Source organism: Protopterus annectens, chromosome 5.part0 (genome assembly GCF_019279795.1).
Source record: "Protopterus annectens isolate FY-2018-M chromosome 5.part0, PAN1.0, whole genome shotgun sequence".
Taxonomy (NCBI): domain Eukaryota; kingdom Metazoa; phylum Chordata; order Ceratodontiformes; family Protopteridae; genus Protopterus; species Protopterus annectens.
This window is the reverse complement of record NC_056735.1, coordinates 1,647,996,099-1,648,015,511: the sequence shown is the minus strand read 5'-3', so window position 1 is coordinate 1,648,015,511 and position 19,413 is coordinate 1,647,996,099. Positions and strand designations below refer to the sequence as shown.

General features: G+C 38.8%; 1 protein-coding gene across 2 annotated transcripts in view; it reads left to right on the top strand.

The window, feature by feature from the left end:
• Window positions 1–17,879, top strand: part of KCNJ6 (potassium inwardly rectifying channel subfamily J member 6) — a 644,361-nt gene extending 626,482 nt beyond the window's left edge. For both annotated transcript variants that reach the window (XM_044071437.1, XM_044071438.1), the window contains one exon: window positions 14,767–17,879. In XM_044071437.1, the coding sequence (XP_043927372.1) occupies window positions 14,767–15,095 (329 nt within the window). In that variant the 3' untranslated portion in view covers window positions 15,096–17,879. The remainder of the gene's footprint in view (window positions 1–14,766) is intronic.
• The last annotated feature ends 1,534 nt before the right edge of the window (window positions 17,880–19,413 follow it).

The following is a 19,413-nucleotide window of genomic DNA, read 5'->3' as shown; positions in this document are numbered from 1 at the left end:
CCAATATATAGGCATATGCAAAAATATTAACAAAAATGAACCTATCAGCATTCAAATTACAAATGATCATTTAAACCAGGTGGAAATAGTCCCCCCAGTCTAACTATCCAAGCTTTTTCTTTTTTATTTAATATGTTATGCCATCCAGCCTTAGAATTTCTGGTTGAAATTTAGCAGTAGCATGATTGATGGTGTGTTTTTATAATGCATTTGTAGAGACTTTATTTCTCACATTGCTGAGGTGTTCAGATATACATAACCTCATAGGTCTGGAAGTTTGACCTATACAAAATGCTGAACACGTGCAAACAGCTACATAGACAACCCAATCACTGCTACAATTGGCAAGTGTATTAATTTGGAAAATACAAGGTGTGTTCTTACTGGTAAACTCCTTGGTTTGGCCAAAGTGTTTACAAAAAGAACAATGACCACAGGGAAAGCAACCAACAAATTTGATGCCATCTATTGTACCCTGAACCATACTATATAATTTTGGATGATGTTTATAATAGCTGAAATTACTACCCAAAATTTTACCCCTGTGAAAGGAAAAATGACATCTGTTGCTCAACAATTCACACAGCCGATCATCATCTAGAACCAGTGTTTTTGCACCAAATCCATGAAATAATGGCTGTTTCTACCATAGGTGGTTACAAATCTAATGTTATAATCCAGATTCCTATTATGACTGTTGTATGTAAGCAAATTACTTCTAGGCAATTTTTTAACTTCCATATTGTTGGTTGGTTTTTGTTTATGTTTTTGCATATGCCTATGCAAACTACCTGGACCTGGCAAAGGTGTTCAGTACAATACAATACCCATTTCATTGTAGTTGACAAACTCACTGAACTGGACATAAACACCTACATAACTCACTGGATTGCCAGATGGCTCACAGACAGGTCCCAAGAAGTCAGGATTGGCGATAACACCTCCATTAAGAGACTGGTCACCAATGGGGTACCTCAGGGCTCTGTGCTGGAAACACTCCTATTTGGCATCTACTTCTCAGAGGTAAAGGCTGTTGTCAAGTACCTTTGGCTGACCAAGTTCACAGATGACTGCAAATTAGGAATGATCATAGATTCCCCCAATGATACAAATATCTTACAAGAGGGTCTAAACAGACAAATGACTGGTGCCAAATTCATAGACTAAAACTCAATGCCAAGAAATGCATCATAGTGCCTTTTGGGAAACTGCCACCCAGGCCAATTACTCTGATAAGGCACCCCTAAGTGTTGACCCAGTGGTCAGGGGTCAGGGAACATATATAGACAGTAATCTGGCCTTTGACCAACATGTGGCCAAAGTAGTAAGAAAATCATTTTATATCACCCAACTTATAAGTAAGGGCATGGCATCCAGGTCCAAAGAAGTTATAGTACAAGATTTGGTGGCTCTTGACAAACCCATCAGTGAGTATAATGCCCCCTTTGGCATGCACCACTGACCAAACAAATGCAACAGTCAGAACGCCCACAAAGGTTCCTTACTAGGAGAATCCAGGATATAAACACATTGTCCTATATGGATTGCCTTAAAGCCCTATCTCTATGCTCTATCTACTACAGATTATTGACGATCTCTACCTGACATACAAGGCATCCTTGGATACATCTCTGATGCATCTTTTGCACACCTGCAAAATGAACAGCAACAGAACCACAAAATCCAAGAATTTAAATTTTGTTTGTGATACAAATCAGACATCTTGGCAAGACAGATATGTGTCTCAGAGGATCTCAATGCTCTGGAATAGGCTCCCCATCCATGTGAAGCAGAGTCCATCCCTAACCCCATTTAAGTGTAAGCTTGACCAATGGATGGGAAATTGAAAATACACCCCAAGTCTAGCCCCATATCTCTGATGGACAGAAGCATACAGTAATACCAAAACTAACATACCCCCTCCCACATAACTTTAAAATGTTCCTAATTACCATAACCCCTCCTAATAAATGCCCATTATACATAGGGACACAGTTGGGTTAGATTGTACAGCTAGGCCTATAAAGGACCTGATGGTTGTTTGGCTAGTAAATAACTATGAACTATGAGCTACTAAATTTATGAGCCTTTGGTAAATTTTCATAATTTGGATACTTTTTAATATTCTGAACTAAAACATAAACTTAATTTATTTCATCAGGACACATTAGGGTTGCCACTCCTCCATTTTTTTACCGGACTATCCGGAAATCAAACTGATTCTCTGGTAGTCTGGAAAACACTGTACAAACTCTGGTATTCTGTTTTGAAAAAGGAAACAGACTATCGGAGTTTGTAAATTGGATGCTTTACTATGCTTTTTTTACAGAAAAGCATAGTAAATCAGCCGAAAGCAGGCAGCAGGAATGAAAAAAGAGGGCATTCCCTGTGAGTGATGTCATTGCGACATCACAAAATGGGCGGAATGTAGGTGGGAGAGGGGGTGGGGTGGGCAGGGTTACTGGTGACACGAGGGGTGAGGCTTTACTACGGTTTTAGCCACAAAGGGAGGTGGCAACCCTAGGACACATTAGTGTTGCAACAATTACAATGTTATGCTCAAAGGCAAAATTTTCTTTAGAATAAATTCTTAATTTAGTCTAAGAATGACCTTTCAGGTAACATGCAACTTGCTAAAGAACTCTGGAGGGATATATTTTGGAAAGCTGAAAGCCATAACAATGTGATCTCCAAAGGACCGAAGACATTTCTTTACTTATGTATTATAAAAGCTCTTTATTATGGTAGGAATTCAGAAAGCCTTGTCCTGCATGGCTCCATGATACTCCAGTGTAAGACTGCTTGGTAGATAGGAATTACAGTGTAGTAATAAAAGCAGCTTATAGTAAGGCTTTCAGAATCCCACTCTCAATCTCTATGAGCACTTTAGTTTTACACAAGTATGTTTTTTCTTTCTTTCTTTCTTCCTTCCTTCCTTCCATATGTGTTTGTGGATGTCAGTAAATTTCTGGAGGGCAAATTCTGTGAAGCCCATTGGTCAAGGCTGACAAAGCAAACAGCAACTAGCTGAATGTTTTATAAGTTACTCAGTGGTTTGACAACCTCAGAATTAGTTATCCTGGTCATCAGCTGTAAGGAGGCTTTGGTCTTCATTCATTAAATCAGTCTTAACCAGAAAGGCTATGGAGAAGTCTTTGATGGCATACCTATCTGACATAACACTGCTTCAACCAGATTTTTAGTTGTGGGCATAGCATACCAACAGTATCCATTCAGAATGCAGAAGTTTGTTTTGCCTTCAAGTCAAATACTTTGTTTATGATGGTAGTGAAATATTGGAGCAGCATGACCCTAAACAGCAAAAGTGTAAATTCATATTCTGACACAACTGAATCTCTGAAATAGTAATTTCAGTAGAATGAAACTAACACATAAACAATTTCTACATATGAACATTTGTGTTGTGTGTACTAAGTATGTTTGATCAGTTTCCTATAAATGCTTCAGAAATGTATAACGCTCAACTGTTATTTTACCATTGTGTGATAGAATGGATTTTGTGGGGTTACTAATAAAACCTGACAATAGATACTAATATTCTGGAGTAAAAGTATTACAGAGAGGCAAACAATGTCATATGAATCCATTTTGCAGTATTTAAGAGCACATATTAACCCAAATCTTGCACATGCCTGAAAACAGTGCTGTCTAATTAAGGAGTATAGTATTTCTTGGTGACAGGAAAAGGACTGCTGAAATGAATTAAATATAAATAACAATCTGTATTCGCAGACTACAGTGCTCACTTTAGAACATATAGAGGCAGGATACATTCTACAAGTGTTCTAACTCTCTAAGTATATATGTTTCTGAAGTTTTGAATTAACAGAAACAATCTTGTTATAAAGGAAAAACAAAGCATATATACAGTTATTCTACTATGATAAAAAATTCATTATTAAATGTAAAAGATAAGTACTAATGTAAAGCTAACATTTTTAACATTTATTCAAATACTAATTGCTAAAAGTATTACAGGAAAAAAATTAGTTTTGTGGGACCATGTTACATCCCCCTGCCCAAGAAGGATCTCCTGATTCATCCTCAGTAAGTAAATATGCTCACTCTGACTTCACAGTACCTTGGAGTAAAGACGGTATTTATCTTTGGTAAAACAAGTATTCCTTGGACTTAGTATAGTCACACTGAAGATGTAGGTGCTCAGTCACCGATGATGGGAGCTGCAGCAGGGAACCTACCACACACACACACACACACACACACACACACACATATATATATATATATATATATATATATATATATATATATACACACACACACACACACACACACACATATATATATATATATATATATATACACACACACACACACACACACACACACACACACACACACACATACACACACACACATATACACACACACACACACATATATATATATATATATATATATATATACACACACACACACACACACACACACACACACACACACACACACACATATATATATATATATATATATATATATATATATATATATATATATATATATATATATATATATATATATACACACACACACACACACACACACACACACACACACACACACACACACACACACACACACACACACACATATATATATATACACACACACACACACACACACACACACACACACACACACACACACACACACACACATATATATATATATATATATATATATATATATATATATATATATATACACACACACACACACACACACACACACACACACACACACACACACACACACACACAGGAAGCTAGGCATTACATTTTCCTCTTTGTTCTTTCTATTCACTTCATATCAAACTGGAAAATAAATGTATGCTGTTTGTATTAGTTTTGCTGTTTCGTTATTCTTCTTTCAAATCTATGATTAATCAGTAGTTTGACATTGCAGTTTCACTATGTAGGAACTCAGAGTTAGGAAGTTTGACATTGCAATTCAACATGTAGGAACTCACAGTAAGGCAGTTTGACATTGCAATTCAACATGTAGGAACTCACAGTAAGGCAGTTTGACATTGCAGTTTCATCATGTAGGTACTCACAGTAAGGCAGTTTGACATTGCAGTTTCATCATGTAGGTACTCACAGTAAGGCAGTTTGACATTGCAGTTTCATCATGTAGGAACTCACTGTAAGGCAGTTTGACATTGCAATTCAACATGTAGGAACTCACAGTAAGGCAGTTTGACATTGCAGTTTCATCATGTAGGTACTCACAGTAAAGTAGTTTGACCTTACAGTTTCACCGTGTAGGAATTCATGGTAAGGTAGTTTGACATTGCAGTTCAACATGTAGGAACTCACAGTAAGGTAGTTTGACATTACAGTTTCACCATGTAGGAATTCATGGTAAGGTAGTTTGACATTGCAGTTCAACATGTAGGAACTCACAGTAAGGCAGTTTGACATTGCAGTTTCATCATGTAGGTACTCACAGTAAAGTAGTTTGACATTACAGTTTCACCATGTAGGAATTCATGGTAAGGTAGTTTGACATTGCAGTTCAACATGTAGGAACTCATGGTGAGGTAGTTTGATATTGCAGTTTCACCTCACAGTAACTCATAGTGAGGTTGTTTGACATTGCAGTTCCACCATGTAGGAACTCATGGTGAGAGACTGCAGTTTCACCATGTAGGAACTCGCTGTTAGGTAGTTTGACATTTCAGTTTCACCATGTAGGAACTCATAGCTAGTTTGACATTGCAGTTTCACTGTGTCGGAAGTTTGACATTGCAGTTTCATCATGTAGGAACTCATGGTAAGGTAGTTTGACACTGCAGTTTCACCATGTCAGAACTCACAGTAAGGTAGTTTGATACTGCAGTTTTACCATGTAGGAGTTCACGCTGAGGTAGTTTATATCCTTTGTATAATATAACACCATTTGTTAGAGTGTTTTAAATTTATAGTTTTGAACAGTTTGCCAGTACGGAATGAAACAGCCCAGTTCAGAACATTTCAGCCATAAAAGACCACTCAAACTTCTGTCATTACAGTCCACCAATATCAGTCAATATGCACAATCTCTGCAGGAGTAAGTCAGCTGAATAATTCCACATTAAAGAGATCTGAAACTAATGAATAGGTTGTTGCAAGAAAACAACTTTATATTTCAGTGTTTCATCTACAACTTCAGTGCCTGCTGCTGTTGAAGAATAAATTGCCTATGTTACATTAAAAAAATGGTAAGCTGCTATTTTGCAATAGGGAATGGGTGGCAAGCTGAAAAACAGGGTCATAGTTACTAGGCATCTTATCCAAAGGAGGACATACTCAGTTCTGCAGCACCCCGTCCCCTTAAAATACAAAAATACATGCTGTGGGAGTAAAACCTATAGCCCTCTGCATCAAGATGCAAGTAGGCTACCTGCTGTGCTACTAACAATGCTTTAAAATGCTATATGACAATAGTGATACCATTTGCTGAATAAAACAGGTGTACATTTTAAGCAGACTTAGTATGAGCAGCAGTAAACTTCTTTTCCCTTGAAGCTCACAATTCCTTGAAAATGCACTTGAAAATAAATTCCACCTGCTAACTTTAGGGCATTTCACTCTCTCTTATACACACACCCCTCAACCTCTTAGTGCAAGAAATCTGGAAAAAGCCTAAAATAAATAGGGACAGATTATAAATATTTTTCTCATGAACTTAGAAAATTGCTAGAATAACAGGATTTGTTTTAGTATGTATTTTTCTAAAGGATATGATGTCTAAAACTCAAATGTCTGTCATTATTTAGCAACTTCAATCCTTTTTAGGAGGAATATGGGGCAATAATCTGGACATTCTTCAAAAACCTGGACAGCTGAGGGGTACGCTACCTCCCTCTTATACATACACAGACACACACACACACACACACACACACACACACACACACTCCTACCTTTACCTACCTACTTCTTACATACATGAATACACACCCCTACCTACCTACTTCTTACAGCCACACACCCCTACCTACCTATTTCGTACACACACGCACACATACACACACACACACACACACACACACACACACACACACACACACACACACACCTCTTAAACATTTAAAAACACACACGCACACACCTCCCTCTCACTTGTACATTTGTCTGCAGTCCAGGCGTCTTATGGAATTCAAATTCCAAGCTGGCACAGAAGATGAAGACATAGGTTCATAGGTTCATAGGTTTATACTAGGCTATCTGCCCTAAGGCATTTATAAGCCTAGCCCAAAGTTTTGTGGCTTACGCCACCCCCTTATGTTAAAAAATACTGTGCCCATTAGTTTGTTGTGCCTCTGTCCAGCAGTGATACAGAGATGATTCCCAGGGTAAACCTACGATCTCCCATCCACCGGTCAAGATTTCTCTTGAACAGAGCCATCGAGGTGCTCTGCCTCACATGGACTGGGATTCTATTCCACAGCATAGGGAGTCTCTGGGTGACAAATCTATCCCTCCAGCATGTCCTATTTATATCCGTGCTAAGGTTTAAGTTGCTTGCTCTAGTGGATCTGGTAGATTTGGATTTTCTGAGATGGAGCATGTCCATTAATTCCGGGTTGGACATGGCCTTGTATGTCAGGCACAGGTCACCTCTGAGCAGGCGGTATGCGACTGAATAGAGCTGGAGTTTCTTCAGTCTGGCAGCATATGACAGATTTTGGAGTCCCTTTATCCTTTTGGTGAGGAACTTTTGGGGTCTCTCCAATTGCTGCAGGTGTCGGGTGAGATACATCCCGAATGGGGCATTGTACTCGATCATTGGTCTGATAAGTGAAGAGTACAGGGGAACAATGACCTCACTTGATCTGGATGTGAATCCCTTCATGATCAGGTGGGCAATGTAAAAGGTCTTTCTAACCACTTTAGCAATGTGAGTGTCAAAAGAAAGGCCACTGTCAACCTGGGTCCCCAGGTCCCTGATAACCTCTTCTGTGCTTAATGGATTGCCACCTATATGGTAGCTTGGGGTTACCTTGTTTTTCCCGAAGGGTATGACTATACATTTTTTGGCATTTAACTTCAGGCCATGTCTCTGGCACCAGTTATCAGTTTCCGTGAGACCCCTCTGAAGGATATCTGTGTCCGATGTACTTTCCACTATGGCGCCCAGTTTGCAGTCATCTGCAAACTTTGTCAGCCATAGTTCTCCTATGTTTGCCTGTACTTCTGAGAAGTAGATGCCGAACAACAGGGGGCCAAGGACTGTGCCCTGTGGGACCCCAGTTGTGACCGGCTTGGAGTCTGACATGGCGCCAGCAACTCTAACCCTGTGGGTTCTGTCCTTTAGCCAGTTTGCAACCCATCTTGTGACATATGGGTTTACATTTAAGCTGGTAAGTTTCTCTATAATACCCAAGTGGGGTATTGTGTCGAAAGCTTTTGCAAGGTCAAGGTAGGCTGTATGGACTGCCTTTCACTCATCAATGGCCTTGGTGACTGTTTCGAAGAAGTCGACCAAGTTCAAAAGGCATGATCTGCCCTTGACAAAGCCAAACTGGGTCGGGTCCAATGACTGCAAGTCCCCTATGTCTTTGTTTATGAGTTCCATTATGATCCTCTCCATAGCTTTGCAGACCAGGCTTGTTAAGCTTATGGGGCGGTAATTTCCAGGGTCCGTAGAGGTACCGCCTTTGTGGAGTGGGACCACAGTTGCCGTACACCACTCCTTGGGCACGTATCCTGTGGTAAGGCTAAGATTAAACAGCTGCCTTATATGCGGGTTTAGTTCCTCGCTGAGTTCATGTAGCACACAGCCGGGTACACCATCCGGTCCCATTGATGCTGTGTTTTTAGTTTTAGAGAGAGCAGCTGCCTGCACATTAGAGATGTCTGGGAGGCTACACTCTGCTGGGATAGTTATCTCTCCTTTGGGGAGAGGGGTGAAGTTTGCACTGAACCTGTCTGCCAGTATGTTGGCAATGTCTGTGGGTTCAGTGATTTTGTATCATTTTGGACTAATTCTGCGCATATCTGGGAGTTTCCACCCAGGTTTCTAACATAGCTGAAGAAGGCCTTATGATTGTCTTTTGAATCTATTGCAATTTTTCTCTCAAATTTGGCCTTGGATGATTTTATGAGTGCTCGTATTTTTTACTAATAATGATCAAGGGTGTCTTCTTTTATGGATTTTGCTCTATCATGTAACAGCTTTCTCCTCTTATTGTAAAGTTTGTTTATGGCTGGGGTCCACCAGACTGGACGCTTGCCCTTGGTGGAAAGAGTCTTAGTTTTATTAGGGATTGCGTGATCCATGCAGTCCTGGAGGTGTTCAGAGAAGGCATTTGTAAGGGCTTCGCAGCTTGGGTTGTGGTTTCCACTGGCTCGGGGCCTTGAAGGATACCACACCAGTCTTGAGTAGTGTGAAGTTTGCTTTAGAGAAGTTCTTCACTGTGGTCTTTTTTGTTTGGGGTGGGGGCGGGATGTGGATTTCCAGTGAGATAAGTTTGTGATCTGATCTCACCAATGAGGGATATACTTCGGTGTGGAGCATTTTGTCCCCATGTTTGTGATGATGAGATCTAGTATATTTTCTCCTCTTGTGGGAACAGTGACTAGTTGTTCCATGGCATTTGAATTTATGAACTCCAGGAACCTTTGGGCTAGAAAGTTGGGGCTTGAGTAATGTTCCCAGTCTATATTCGGGTAGTTGAAGTCACTCAATATAATGGTGTTTGGAGATACATTTATACCCTCCAGTGTCTTCAGGAAGGCTGTGTGGGGTTCCTGAGTTTGAGAGGGTGGCCTGTAGCATGCTACAAATTGTAGAGCAGTTTTGTTTATGGTTAATTGCACCTGGATGGTTTCCGATGCTTCGTGCGTTGCCACCAACCTGGAGGTGTGGGTATCCTTGATGAATATGGATACACCCCCTCCTTTTGTGGTGTGGTCCGGGTTTTGGGGCCGGAACGCATGATATGAGGTAAAACCTGATAGTTCCGGGGTGCTCTCAGGAGCCTTGAACCAGGTTTCAGTCACAGCACAGACATCGATGTTCTCCACACTGAGAAGGGCCTCGAGAGCATGCATTTTGAGATTTAGACTTCTGGCATTGAGCAGCATTACCCTTAGTTTCTTCCCATTTTTGTTTTCTAGGGTGGTAGGTTTAGAATTTGAGCCTTGCCTAAATAAGGCACTATGGGGGTGGCAAGAGCCTTAGCCAATATCCGGAATCCCAGGGGTGACAGGTGCAAGCCGTCCCTTGCGAAGCAGCTTGGCTTGTCAAACATGTCATCCCAGGCAGACAGACACTGGATCCCCTTTTATTAACACCAGAAATTAAGCCAATTGTTAAAGCTGATCATCTTGTCTCTATGTTGTGGCATCATTCTTGGTGAAGGAAGGATACTGCTCAGGGTCAGGGTCATACCTGCCTGGGCTACATAATCAGAGAGCTCCTCTATGTCTCTTTTCATGTAGTCCAGGGAGGTACGTCTCAGGTCGTTCACACCAGCATGGACAATGACTGTGTCATATTTGTACTTGCTGTGGAGTGACCCGAGTGCTTGTGTTATGTGGCGGATTCTAGCGCCCGATAGGCAGCTTACTGTGACTCTCTCTTTGTTCAGCCTGGTGAGTGGGACGTCAGTGTGTCTGACTATGGAGTCACCTATGACAAGTATGTTTGGTGTTGTATTTGGCCTTAAGGGCAGTGACTGCTTTGCACACTGATTTTGTGGTTTATGTGTTGCCTGTGGTGTGTCATGAGGTGGCAGTTGCTTGGATGTCTGCTTTGGAGGCCTCTGCTGTTTACGTAAATTTTTGCTCAGAGCCTCCGAGTATGACTTTGTGTGTTTATGTGTTTGATTCATTGTTGTGATAGCTTTATGTGAGACTGGTTTTGTGGTGTGTGTAGTTGCCTTCTCCTCCTGTCTGGTCTTGCCAGTCCTGGTACGCCATTGGTCGCACAGGCAGAGAAGACAAAAACAGGTTGCAAACACCTGTTCTGTCTGTGCGACTGGATGCAAAGGGCATTCTTAAAGAAGAACTAACTTAAAACACACACACACACACACACACACACAAACACACACACACTATATATATATATATATATATATATATATATATATATATATATATATATATATATTTTTTTTTTTAATTAAAAGAAAATTAATCTCCTGGCCAGCCCCTTCTGGGAGGCGTTGAAGTGCACCCCCTTGCATCTGCCTGCGGGCACCCTTGGTAGGAACTCATGGTACGGTAGTTTGACATTGCAGTTCCACCATGTAGGAACTCATGGTGAGAGAGTGCAGTTTCACCATGTAGGAACTCATGGTGAGGTAGCTTGACATTGCAGTTTCACCACACAGTAACTCATAGTAAGGTAGTTTTACAATGCAGTTTCACCATGTAGGAACTCATGGTAAGGTAGTTTGACATTGCAGTTCCACCATATTGATAGTGTTACACTGCAGTTTTGCCATGTAGGAGCTCACAGTAAGGTAGTTTGACATTGCAGTTTCATCATGTAGGAACTCAGATGAGATCATTTGAATTAGCAGTTTCACCATGTAGGTGCTCATGGCAGGGTAGTTTGACATTGCAGTTAAACTGTGTAGGAAGTTTGACATTGCAGTTTCACCATGTAGGAACTCATGGTAAGGTAGTTTGACATTTCAGTTTCACCACGTAGGAACTCACAGTAAGGTAGTTTAACATTGCAGTTTCACCACGTAGGAACTCACAGTAAGGTAGTTTGGCATTGCAGTTTTATCATGTAGGAGCTCATAGTAAGGTACTTTGACACTGCAGTTTCACCATGTAGGAAGTTTGACATTGCAGTTTCACCATGTCAGAACTCATAGTAAGGTAGTTTGACATTGCAGTTTCATCATGTAGGAATTCAAGGTAACTTATTTTGACATTGCAGTTTCATCATGTAGGAACTCACGGTTACGTAGTTTGACATTGCAGTTTCACCATGTAGGAACTCATGTTAAGGTGGTTTACTATTGAAAGTGCAGAGACATTGCTGTTACAGTGTTTCACATATTTAAAAAGTGATCAGATAAGCAGTGTTATTTTTTTTATATATACATTATGCTGTACAGATGTTGATATGCGCAATTTCTTACAAACATTTACACGAGGAAATAGAACAGAAGGTCAGCATCTGATCTATAAACACTTGTCAAAAAGTGACTTGTTTCAATGTGTTCACTGCACATGTTGAAACCTTAAGATGTACAAATATCTGAGCTGATATATTAAAAATTGTGTGGAGCAAAATGCCTTGTATGAGGAATGGAGAGTTTGTCTTGATCAAAGCCTTTGAAATGGTAATTCATCCACTGTTACTTCACACATTGGCTGAAATTGTCTGGCAATAATACATTGCAAAGATTTAAAGGGTACCTTGAAAACAGACCCTATGAAATACATCACAAAGCTGTGTATCACAGCTGGGCACTCAGTTGTGATTTTCCATAGGGCTCTGTCCTTGGGCCACTACCATTCCAATACCCTGGGCCAGCCAATACCACTCTTTGCACTTTTCATAAATGGTTTAGCAAATGATTTTCCCACTCTCAAATTATTTATATATGCACATGACCTTCTGTTGCTGGAATCCAGCACAAATATTTTTGATTTCCAATATAAACTTCAGACTAGCTTTATTGCTCTGTAGCTAGACATAGTCCAACAGACTTACAATCAGTGCAACTAAATTAAACATTATTGTCTTTGGCACTAGACACAGGCTGTATGCACTTCTCCCACTATTAATCTTCAATAATAATGTCAATGCCATCTCAAGTAATGCTGAGCAAATACAGTCTGGCTTAATCTTTGATCAAACCTTTTTGTTTCCCCTACACGCAGACAGAGTAGTAAATGAAACACTGGGACAGCTTAAATTGTGTTACAGAATTACCCATCTCTCTCTCCTGTTGCTCATTGTTTTATTGCTAGTAATGTACTCATACTAAAACTGGAGTATGGACTCCCTGTTCTCACTGCACATTCCTGCTTTAATAACCATAAATTGTAAACTACAGAAAACAAACATTTCAGGTTTGTGTTGCTTGTAGATTCCAGTATCCATCATTGCAATGCCCTAACTGGCTTCAATTGGCTCTCTGTGAATTATAGAGATACACTTCTTTTTAACTCAGTTTTATTTAAAGTCCTAAAGCACCTTTAAGATCTAAACTTCAAATTAGACAGCAACACTACCCACTTAGGGATAATCTTGAAGAGTCACTAACACTTGTCAGACCCCAGTTTGCAAATGGCCTTTTCCAAACTAGGCCCTTTCAAATGGAATAATCTACAATCAGAGATAAGTGAACAGGAGCCAATGTTTTTTTATGTTATAAGTGAACAGGAGTCAAGGTTTTTATGTTTTCACACTTTTCTGCTATGCCACATTACATCCCAATGTGCAAATTATACAAATCCCTTAAACCAGTTTGGACTATGCATCAGAACTGGCAATGGGATTTTGCACTGTCCCTCTCCACTCTATTATTTACTGCAAATCAGTGAGAGGTTCTTGAACCATTTGATATTTATAATTTAATTTAATGAATGGGTTACCATATCAATACTAAACAAATTTTGTTCTCTTTATTGCCAGCCAAAACACACTTAGAACTATTGATGTCCTGTAGTTGCTTAATTGTTCCCAATATTTTCACTGTGTACGGGTTGTAGTGTGGGGAGTGCCTTCTGTGTGGAATCTGCATGTCCTCTCCGCGGTTGGGTGGGAGTTCAAAAGACATGCGTAAATGGGTGTGCCTTCGTTGAAGGTTGAACGTCGAGCTTGCACCTCGGCGTTCGTGAAAATCTACTGCCAATCATTAGCGGACCGGAGTTCCGCTGTGGCGACCCCTAACCGGGAAAAGCCGAAAGACAACAACAACAACTCTAAAAGCTCCACCTCTATAATTTTCATAAACCACCTGCAACAACATAAAATTAAACTTATGTACTGCACCAGCAGTCATAATGATTTGCTAAAGCATTATGATTATTAGCTTTGCATATGTTATAAAGATGCTGATAAATAATTTCTCTAGAGCTTCTGTCTTACCAACATAAAATTTCTTACATTCTCCACATATATTCCACTGTGCTACAGTCTGCAAAGTTATGTACATTTTATGATGTTGCAAGTGGTTTATGAAAATTATAGAGGTGGAAATATCATAATACATACTGAAAATGTTGATTAGGAATGAATTACTAAATTAAATGATAGAACTATTCCAGGCTTAAGCCGGTGTTATAGTCTTAAATCAGTTTTAAGTAGGAGAAAACATAGATATTAATTAATATTCTAATTAGTCATGTGTTATGTTTGGTGTTATTTAAATGTGTTTGCGACTTTTTTGCATTGCTAACACTTGAGAAAGGCTTGGGTTTTAAAAGTGTTTCATAAACAAAGTTCCCAGTGTCTGCATGTTTTCTATATGCAGGTTGTTTGGTATTGACTTTATTGTGCCTTTACTGTATTTGGATTTTACATCCTAACTGTGCCATGTCTTAAAAAATCCAGTCTTTTATGCCAATAATTCTCTCTCTCCCTCTGTGTGTGCGTGTGTGTGTGTGTGTGTGTGTGTGTGTGTGTGTGTGTGTGTGTGTGTGTGTGTGTGTGTGCGCGCGCGCGTGTGTATATATTCTGCAGGCTTAATTTAACTTGTCATTTGATAATATTTTGCCTGAGAAGCACACAAATACATTGTTCCTTTACTTTATTTTCCAGGAATGACATGTCAAGCACGAAGCTCATATGTCGCAAGTGAGATCCTATGGGGCCACCGTTTCACACCAGTTCTAACCTTGGAGGATGGTTTCTATGAGGTTGACTACAACAGCTTTCATGATACTTATGAAACATACACACCACCATACAGTGCCAAAGAGTTGGCAGAGGTGGCCAGTCGAGCTGAGCTACCCCTCAGTTGGTCAGTGTCCAGTAAATTAAACCAACAAAGTGAGCCAGAAAAAGAAGATGAAGAGGAAAAGAGCCATGAGGACCAAACTGAGAGGAATGGCGATGTTGGCAATTTAGAGAATGAATCCAAAGTTTAAAAAATGATGGCAGGACACCTTTACATAATATAGTATCTTTTTTAAAAAAAAATAAATAAAACCACATAAACAGCCAGGTGTACAATGCTACTTTTCCCATTGTCAAAACAAGAAGGTTCATTAAAAATGTTAGTTCTGTAAAGCTGCAATATTTATTCCCTTACCGACCTCACTAAATAATTATTCTTTTTACAGAACAGGTGGCACATTAGCATGTATTTTCATTTTTCCTGTCTTTAAATGTACTCTTTATGTTTTACAACCTTTGCTCTTCCTCCTTTATCTCAGTTAGTTTCTGAGATGTCTGTTCTGGCTGCCCATCTCAAAGGCCTGCTCACAACACTGGTTTTCCAGATAAGATGCACTCAGTCTTAGGAATTCTTCAAGGTTTACTCCAGCCAGAACTCTAACACTCAATTCATGTATAACCATATATCACAGAATAGCCTTCCTAGTACAGATCAGACAGAAAGGTAAGGTAGGTAACTAGATGGATTGTACTGCCACCTTCACACTGATATACCTGTACATGAAATACACATTCTGTTAAAATGGTCACAACAAACTATTCAGCTGAAACTATCAGCCACTCAGTGGACTGTATTTTAACTATTTCCCATAATCACTGACACTACCAATATCGTTACTGCTATTGGCATTAAAACGATTTGCCTAGCAGACAGACAAAATTCCATTATAGTAAGTAACGTGACAGCCCTACTCTAAGACTCCACAGGCCTGAAGTAGGGCAGTCAGAATAAAGACACAGCTCCAGATTCCTACATATTGGAACTGTGTATCACCAGCATGCAATCACAGGCAAGCTTTAAAAATCAGCTTACCATCCTGTAAAAAAGATGTGAGACGGGCCCAATTGCATTTAACTATAGCTTCTCAATGGTGTTTTCAGCAAAGGTTTGTTGGAAGGTGTATGACTGGCATGTATAGGAATGCACATTATAAACATGAATATTTAAATGCTGTAACTAGTAAATGGACAGATAATTCAGTAAAACACTGTACATATGCCTTATGCAATATTTTCTCTATTTTAGGAGTAAAACAAAGCATGTAAAAACATACTGTAGTAAAGACCTTCTAAATAGTGTAAATATCTTTAATTACGTAGGTTTAGATTCACAAATACTTCTAGGAATAATGGGATGCAAAAAACAACCTAATATGGTTGATATTTTTGGTTTTCAGTGTGTTTAACAGGAAACTGTCAAAATTTACATCCAGACACTTTACTGCATGACCTTTCTCTTCAGTTACCAGACTGGCAGCTACAGAAGTCCTCTGTTCCCCTTTTTATCATTTTACTGACTCTAAAAGCCATACGTCTGGAGGAAAATGGCTCTGATATTACTAATATACTGTGAAGTGTTTACACGAGTACTATCTCTTTCACAATTCTGTTGCTGTAGCTAACCTTTAGACTGCCAAATGCTTGTTGAACTACAAGGATTTCACAGAGAAAATGAGCAGTCTGAAAGTTATGCCAAAGCCAAGCTATGTTTTTTTCAGCATCAGAAATAATCGTTTGAGCAAAGGTCATTTTGGTAGGATGGAGAGAATTTTTATTATATTGATAGAATAAGCCATTAAAAACTCTGGATTGTATCCATAGTTACACAGAGAGCACCTTCGAACTTCCCAGCAGTGGGAAAAACAAACTTTACTTACAAGTTCTAATAATTTAAAACTATCACTCGGCATAGGTAGAAGTTTGTTCATTTCTAAAGTTATACAGAGTGCTTTATGTTGTAGATTTATTTCTATCATGATTTCTTAGTTAATGTAGTTATGAATTATTGTTTCAAATCAGTGCATGGAATAAGAAACATTTTCCACATGCTCCAGCTGTATCTGAAGAATTACAGCCTTAATGCCCTTTCTAAACTTGTGCAGTTCAGAAATACTTAGTTTTAAAAAAGTCAATTTCATTTTTAATTTTTTTCAGCTATCATTTGCATGAAAATGTAAACTCAGGATATGCCTTGTGGGCAGGTGAAAGTTTTGCACTGTGATAGTTTCATATTCATTTCAAATTTTGCTGTTACTTCAAGCAGCCCTTGTCGCCCACAATGAGGGAGGAATGTGGTCAGCTTTAATTTGGAGCTGTACAAATTTTATGACAAAAATTTTTAACATTTGCAGAGTTAAACCTTTTAGTCCCAGAGAAGTAAGATGGTTCACTATGTTGCATTACATGCTTAAACAGGTTTCCAGAGATATTACGTTGACTTTAACAGTATCCCACAGCATGTACAGTTCTTTTTTTTTCAGGATTTTTTTTAATCCTAGAATGTTTAATCATAGATTAAGACATTTAAAAGAATGTTAATCACATTGCATAACATTGTCCTTTTGACAGTAGCACTCCACAACTACTGTATTTCATTTTAGAGTAAGTACATCTTTGAACCTATGCCAAAAGAAATTTTTGCCCGCTATGTTTTTTATATAGAACTGTTAGTTGATGTCACAATGTATGGGGGGCATCTTTCCCAAATAACTCTTCTGAAAATAAAGCAACATATTTTTCGTAGCTTAATAGCAACAGTTTTCAAAATATTCGCAATATGAAATGCAACACTGAAAAGCTTGCATGATCCACAACTTTTTAAAGAACTGTAATGCTGTATGTTTAATTTCTTGGGAAAATGAATTGCACATGTATCTGAAAACTGGTTCTGTAAACTAAAATGTTCTCAGGCTTCTTTTTACATTTTAAAGTATAATAAATATTCTAAAAGATGTCTGGATACTGGATAAAGAGAAGAGATGCAGTGTTCATTTTAGTTAATCCTAGTGTATGACCTCAACAGCACATGACTACAGCTGGAACAAATCAGCTTTTCCAAAGAGAAATGACAGCATCCAAGAGTGGCAAATGCAAAGATAGCATTGGCATAAAAGAGATGTATATTGCACATTTTTCTATATAATTCTGTAGGGAATTTGTACAAAAAAGTAATGTATACAGTTTGCTTGATTTTGCAGGAGTCATGTTGATTCCATAAATATACTTTCACCAATTGCCAATATTATGAAGAAACGTCATGGAAAAGTGATTTCTACAAACCTCACAGTATGGCTGGGATTCTCATATGAGTACCGTATACAACATTAATATTCAGTAGTCTGTTGTGTGGATAGCTCACTACTAAAAACACATGAATTATACATCGTCTTTAAACCACTGTATCCTTTGCATGGCCAGTAATTAGTGCTGCTCTATACATGATTTGTCTATGAATCCCAGCTTGTATTTTTTTAGGGGGCAAGCCCCCCTGTACCCCCAGTGGGAAATACACTTCACATACAACAAACTTATTTATACCAGCTTCACATTAAATCAACAGTGGGGAAAAGTACAAACTCCATTATTACTAAAAGTGTCTTTCAGTGAAATTAGAGCCTTTATACACCTATCTGGCTCCCATTTTGCATACATGAAGCACATGGTACATCAACAAGTCTGAAAGTGAAGCATCAGAGATTTGTACCTGCAATACAGGAAGAATATTTAGAAAAGATAACATCTCATGAACTGAAAATATACAGAATCACTTTCAGTGAGTTTGAAACTTTGATGGTTAAATTAGGTATGGGGTGTTAAGAGCAATGTTTATAACACTGGAGAGTACAACCAGTGCCTTCATATCACTATACTCTGTTAGTTACTTGGGGAGTAATCTGTCACATTAGTATATATTTGCACATGTGATCTTTGATACAGCTGACACTGGCACAAAACTGCATGTTGTGACATACTCTGAATATATGTTTGGCATATGAATTGTTCTGCAGGTTTTATTTTAAGCTGTTCAGCTTCCTTACTTCTCACTCTCCAGGGGGCAGAAAACTGCATCATCCAGCAGCAAGTTTTCTCTTACCCATTTTAATTCTTTTTATATGCACTCCGCAGCTTGCAGTAGCCATCTTTTAATATTCTTGACTCACCTCTACAGGAAGATAAACATCAAAGACCTGGGGTGCAGGGAGGGAGCAACAAAAATAAAAGGTAATTTCAGCATTAATGATAATACTGAAGTATTCTAACTTGTTTTGCTTGTTGCTATTTTTTAGGATTAGTTAGAAACAGATTTTATCACTGGTATCACAAAATTCAGTATGTGTGGTGTAGTACTAATAACATTTTATGAATGATTTGTGAGCAATATGTTTCTTAAACTGTATCAAGAGCTGCACAGAAAATGAAATCAGCTTAAATGTTTGGTGATACCTGCCCCTCATTTTCTTAGCATTATAACAATGTACATATTATATAATTCTTGTATGTTTTATTTTA